Raw genomic sequence first — 6,028 nt, forward strand, 5'->3', positions numbered from 1 at the left:
CACAGAGAGAGAGAGAGAGAGATAGAGACATGAAAACATAGCCTTCTTGACGAAGGTATCATAGTAAGGTACTTCATGTATAATGTAAAAGTATAGCGAGTTCAAAAAAAAAGAAACCAGGTAACACAAGTTCCAAACAAAGAAATTGCAATGCTGTGAATATTTTCTTTGTATAAAGTAGTGTAAGTTCTATTGCCTACTTAGTATATTGTTTTTTTTTACAGGTGCCGTCAACGAAAGTGACACCTCCTGTTTTAGACGGATGTTTCGCACTACCTTTTACCGGCTAACCTTCGCCATCGTCATCGTTGGTATCATGATGAGTATGGTGGTGATGACAATGATCATTCTTAAGACTATATCCACCTCTAAAGCTCAGGTTTGTGGAACTACAACTACAATTTCACATCTCCAGTACATGATTTTAAGACATTTCAAGTCAACGCAGTATGGGAAGTAGTGCCTGATATTTTTGCATTGTACCATTCTATGAAGAATAAGTACATGCACATGATGTATATATCGGTCTCATAAGACCTAGAAGAAGAGTCTTTTTCATGAGAAGAAAAGAAGAAGATTCTTTTCTTCTACCTACTATTCTATTTCAGGTACCATGTACATGTATGACAATGGTAAGATAAATTATAATGGCTGTACATGTATGTTGGTCTGTGCGCGTGTATATTTTTTTAAAGTTAAGTTTTGGTATGTTTTACCAGAAGGTATAGTATGCTATCTTCGATTACAATGTATATCAGTACATACCAAACCAGATGATAGAATAACAAGAGAATAACAATAGCTGCATGAGTAGACATTAACTTGTACGTATGTATCTTAGTTATATATTCATCAATGCTGTTTACATTATTTCTATATTAGTTATGTACATTTTCGCCCATTTGTGTATGATTTAAAAAATTCATTGTAAGTCAATGGAAAATGACTGAAAAGGACTCTATATAAATTTACTACCGTACTTTGGCTCTACGGTACTCTTGTTCTATTAAGACCCTACCCTGGGTGCCAAACTAGTACGTATCGGGCCTTTAGTCGTTTTCCTTCGGCAGCCAAGAGGTCTTCGCCCGCCTATCTAAATTACCGCTACGGGGGAGTTGAGCCCAAGTGGAATTTGGCTAGCCCTAGAACTAGTAGGGCCAGTCAAACTCCCCCCGGGCTAGACTACCCCGTAGCGGTAATTTTAGATAGACGGGCGAAGTGCTCTTGGCTGCTGAAGGGAACAGCTAGCGGCCCGAAACCAGTTTGGCACCCAATGTACTAAGACTCCTGTGTCTGTGTCCCTTGCTAAGCCACACCGTCCATCGCATTGGCCCACTCCACTTGAGGAGTCTTCAGTCTCATCAACCATGTCAGCTGAATCTACGACAGAAGCAACCATGATGCTGCCTACAGAGCAATCAACCGCCATGCCGCTCAACACAACTATGGCTATGGTACACCGTGGCTTAGACGAGACGGAGTCTCCCGGCAAAGGGAACCACACATGCGGTAAGAGGCATATGACCTTCTCTAACTGGCTTCCCCCAAAACGTGTGAGCCTTCATGGCAGGAACCTCAGATCCAAACACCAGATAACACAGTTTAAATGTAGGACGGAACGATATAGGAAGAGCACATTGCCGTTCTTAGTGGACCTGTTAAACGCCGAACAGCCCAAGACAGTCCTTGAGTAACACATGTATATTCATATTTATACTAATGTTTATGCATGACATGTTTTTCTTAGAGAATATGATTTATAGCGTTGGAGTTAGAATTAATGTCGTTATCTTGCGCTGATTTTAACAGTTGTCCCTTGTGGTTGTTTGCTTAATGCTACGTTACCTAAGTATCACTGAGTGGAGCTTTTTAACAATGTAATGTAAAACATACATCATTTCAGCTGATAATGGCTGCTACTGTATGTTTTGTACGATGTGTAGTTTGTATCGAAATAAAACCATTCATATATATACAATACACCAGTCTTCTGGAACCTGTGGCAATGGTTGACATACATCGCATTTGTATGTAAATATATCAAAGAATGTTTTAGATCTTAGAACAAGAAGTATAAGTTGATTCATCTATAGTCTTGTACGTAGGTTAATTCTTTTGTACCCACTCGTCTGTCTGTATGTCTAGTTATGGGCATTATTACGAAAGTCACTGCTTTTCAATAACGTTCTTGTACTGTCCAACACAACGGGTGTACCCACCCTTCGGCATGACACAGCTAATTTTAGTTCATTCACTTGTCTAGTAAAATATTTATTTAATGGCTGGTCCATTATGTTTTTCTCATTCTATCGTTTTTTTTTCTATCGTCTTTTAAAAAAAATACACAACACGTCACGTCCTTCAGTGAAGTCTATTATTGCTCAAGTGTCTTTTGTAAAACGTCCCATGTTCTTTCTGAGGCAGTTGGCACGGTCAGCATCGTAAGGCGGAGCCCATTCGTATCCTTTCACTTTTTCACCGCCTGTTACCTCCAAACTGAAGCCAGGTATCCATTTTACTGGGTATAGAGTAAGGAAAGTCGTGTTTTAAAAGTGCCATGGCCAAGGACACAACGTCTAGCCAGGAATGTCAGAGATCGAACAAGTGACCATTCGACACCAACAAGAAAAGGCAAACTAAAGACAAGTTCTCCTATCATGTTTGCAGCCCCAGGAAAATGCCGTGACTGTGCTGAGATCTACGAGGGAGGATCCACTACAAGCGGCGTTTACCTCGTCACCCTGCAGAACAACACACCTGTGGAGGTCTACTGCGACATGGACACTAACGGTGAGGTAGAAACATGAAAGTATTATAAAAGGGATTATTACCTGCATGAAAAATGGAGGTATTGTTTTTGGTGTGTCTGTGTGTGTGTCTGTATGTCTGTGTTTCCGCACATTTGTAGTCAGCATAACTTCAGAACGCCTTTATGGATTGTGATGATATTTGGTATGTTGGTAGGTCGTAGGAAGACAAAGGTCAAGGCCATACATTGGTCTCCTGCTGGCTGACCTTAGTAGTGCAGCATGACTTTCGGTTTTTGTATCTTTTGGTGACAGATAGCTTTTCCTGTCAAGGATACATGGTGTGGGTTTTTCCCCCTAGCAGCTTGTTCTGGAACTGCAGGGCAGTTTCTGGCGAAATCTTTTAAAGCGGATGAGTCCAGAAAGAAACAACGTATTTTCATCATTTTTGTTATGTAGGTTGTTTACAGAGAGATGTACATAATCAAATGCAAATGGTGCAAATGAATACAATACTTAATTTGCATAACAAAATAGAAATTCTGTAATTACAGTATTTTACAAAATAGTACTTTCATTAATATGCATACATTGTGTTAATATAGAGGTCATTTGCATAATTAATGAGGACATGTTTACTTCACAGAGGATTGTGCCTTAGGGATGTGGTATGTGTGAATGGCGATGATCCCAGAGAACGGATCGGAGCTTTCTTTCGGTGTCATTTTCAGTTTGCTCCTGTTGGTTATTCTTTTACCCAGGCGGGGGTTGGACTGTTATCCAACGCCGGATTGACGGAACTGTTCCGTTCAACCGTAACTGGGAGGAGTACAAACGGGGGTTCGGGAACAAGGACGGGGAACACTGGCTGGGGAACGACAACATCCACCTCCTGACCAACCAGAAGGACTACAGGCTGCAGCTCTTCACAAATAACATGGCGTTAACGTGCAGCCGGGGTTTCTTCAAGTAAGGCCACGCCGTCTTAATTAAGGAATGACATTCTATGAAGACCCCCAAATTAGTGCGTGCGGGCGTATAAAAATAATTCCGGCAAAAAAAAAATTTAAAATGCTACTTAACCACAGGAATACAAAGTTGGTATTGTGAATTTGCAGCAGTACATAGCGACGTACACGACAAGCTGGCACATACTGGCTTTTTGCGGAATTTATGAATCGGCACTGTACGTATGTACTGATGATGTTCTTGAGTCGTGTAGCTTTGGTGCCATCGGTGCCATCCTCCAGGGTTACCACCGGCTCCTTATTGTCGCTAACTACCATGGGTTACCTAATTTCCAAGCAGATCTTTTGGTGGAGGTCTGTACCACCAAAAGATCTGCTTGGAGATTATGGACTGTTTTTGATGGTAGTCCAGACCAAACAAAAAATAGTAGCCCCTAAAAAGGGGCGCACAAAACGATAGATAAACCACTCTACCTTGGAAGAGGTGGACAGTATGATCACCGTGCCATCTCTGCCAGGAGATTATAGACTACCCAGCTCTAGAAGCAGAGGACGTGATTCTTTTTTTTTTTTCTGGTAAAAAACAGACGTGCGTTGATGTCCTGGCAAAGCTTTCTTATATGCATGTGGTGCTAAGTTTAATTTCCTAGCATTGTTGGCATTCTGTTTATTAACTTAACTAATCAGGACAATACCTTGCGAGTACAATGAGTACATGTAAACGGAAAAACTAGAGTTCCACGATCTCATTCCTTCGACAAATGATCTTCAGACAGCAATTCTAGCACTTTTATCATATATTATGCAAATAAGACCCCGATTTGCATGAATTATGACTGATGCTGCTGACTTTAACCCAACTTTCAAGTGTCACAGGTGTATACTCCTCTCCATTCAGCACTATGGTATTATGAAATTTTGTCATAAATTACGCAAATGAGATAGCATATTACAAAATTGGTATCCGATGATGTTCCTCTCTTCTTTGGTTATACATGTATACGTATATGTCACAAGATTTGATGTCTTATGGTGAAATACATGTGATTTATTTACCTTTTGTTTGTTATTCTTTTCACTTTCAACATTGTAACACCTCTGGTCTATAACTGTACTTTTTATTTGTTGTTTAATGTACAATTTTCCCTTTTCAGAGTATCTGATGAAAGGAATGACTACAGACCTGATCATGGAAAGGGCAAACCTAACAGTAACTGTGATAGGCTCATCAAGGATACGTTTGGACAAGCGTTCTCTACTGTGGACAGGGACAATGATAATGTCCAGACCATCAGCTGTGCTAAGCTCTATGGAGGAGGGTGGTGGTATGGGTATTGTGGTCCCACCACATTCCTTAACCAACAGTGGGACTGTGCAAGAAATCCGAAATGCTGTCCATGCCCTATCACGGTAAAACCGATGTCTTTGAAGCTCAAACCATAACTGTGTAATATATAATTATACAATTATATATAACATCCGTGTCCATGATATCACCAGGGTCCATAATATCGCCACCTTGAGAAATAGTGTGCTTTAAGATATTTTTACTGCAACATACTTTTGGTATGCACTCCTGCACACCTCAAATGTACATACCTAGGGTATGTTGCAGTAAAAATATCTTCTATTTCTCAAGGTGGCGATATTATGGACCCTGGTGATATTATGGACACAGATATTAACACAGTGTATTCCGTATCACCCGAGGTACCAGCCCATGATGCACGTGTTGTGTACATGTTTTATTTATGTCATACCCACCCAAGAAAATGGTACCTTTCAATGCGAAATGAGCCAAGTGTCCCTAAACAAAAATGCAACATCATCAATTCCAACGTCCAAATCCTGTATGCGAATTTTCACAAGCAGCGCATGCAGTTAGGGCGAAATGACGCGTTTGAATTGTTCAGCTATTTATAAGTAGTCTTAAAGCATGCTTAAAGGTTCTGTTTTGGCACTCTTAAAGCAACTTTAAGTGATCTTAATGCGTACTTCAATATCTCTTTTACGCTAGCTTTAAGTTTGTTCGTAAAGGTGCTTAATGGCACTCATTTAATCAACATTTTAGCAATGTAAAGTAAACTTAAATTGTTATATTTAAGGTACATATAAGTGACGTAAAGTGTCCGTAAAACATGTGCAGTAACACTTATTTAAGTAACACGTAATTACTATAAAGGACTCTTTAATCACATTGTTTACCCTACATATAAGTGCCGTGAATTGTACTGATTTTCAAATTGACAAAAATCCTGAGCTCCTATTGGTGTTCGTCCTTTTTGAAATCAGTCCCGGCTCAGAGGTGAACGG

General features: G+C 40.1%; 1 protein-coding gene across 1 annotated transcript; it reads left to right on the forward strand.

Annotated features, from left to right (window-relative positions):
- Positions 1-239: 239 nt before the first annotated feature.
- On the forward strand, positions 240-5,193 carry LOC109479484 (angiopoietin-2-like). Its single transcript, XM_019781449.1, has 5 exons — positions 240-379; positions 1,311-1,509; positions 2,668-2,790; positions 3,509-3,716; positions 4,870-5,193. Exons 1-5 carry the CDS (start codon positions 263-265, stop codon positions 5,156-5,158), a joined length of 936 nt encoding a protein of 311 aa, XP_019637008.1. The 5' UTR covers positions 240-262; the 3' UTR covers positions 5,159-5,193.
- The last annotated feature ends 835 nt before the right edge of the window (positions 5,194-6,028 follow it).

Source organism: Branchiostoma belcheri, unplaced genomic scaffold (genome assembly GCF_001625305.1).
Source record: "Branchiostoma belcheri isolate BF01 breed outbred unplaced genomic scaffold, Haploidv18h27 scaffold49, whole genome shotgun sequence".
Lineage (NCBI taxonomy): Eukaryota > Metazoa > Chordata > Leptocardii > Amphioxiformes > Branchiostomatidae > Branchiostoma > Branchiostoma belcheri.

Bases quoted from the DNA above. Each gene is read 5' to 3' on its own strand.
- LOC109479484 (XM_019781449.1), top strand. From the start codon at position 263: ATGTTTCGCACTACCTTTTACCGGCTAACCTTCGCCATCGTCATCGTT. The intron at 2,791-3,508 runs GTGAGGTAGAAA...TCTTTTACCCAG, and splicing joins CTGCGACATGGACACTAACG to GCGGGGGTTGGACTGTTATC. The intron at 3,717-4,869 runs GTAAGGCCACGC...TTCCCTTTTCAG, and splicing joins TGCAGCCGGGGTTTCTTCAA to AGTATCTGATGAAAGGAATG.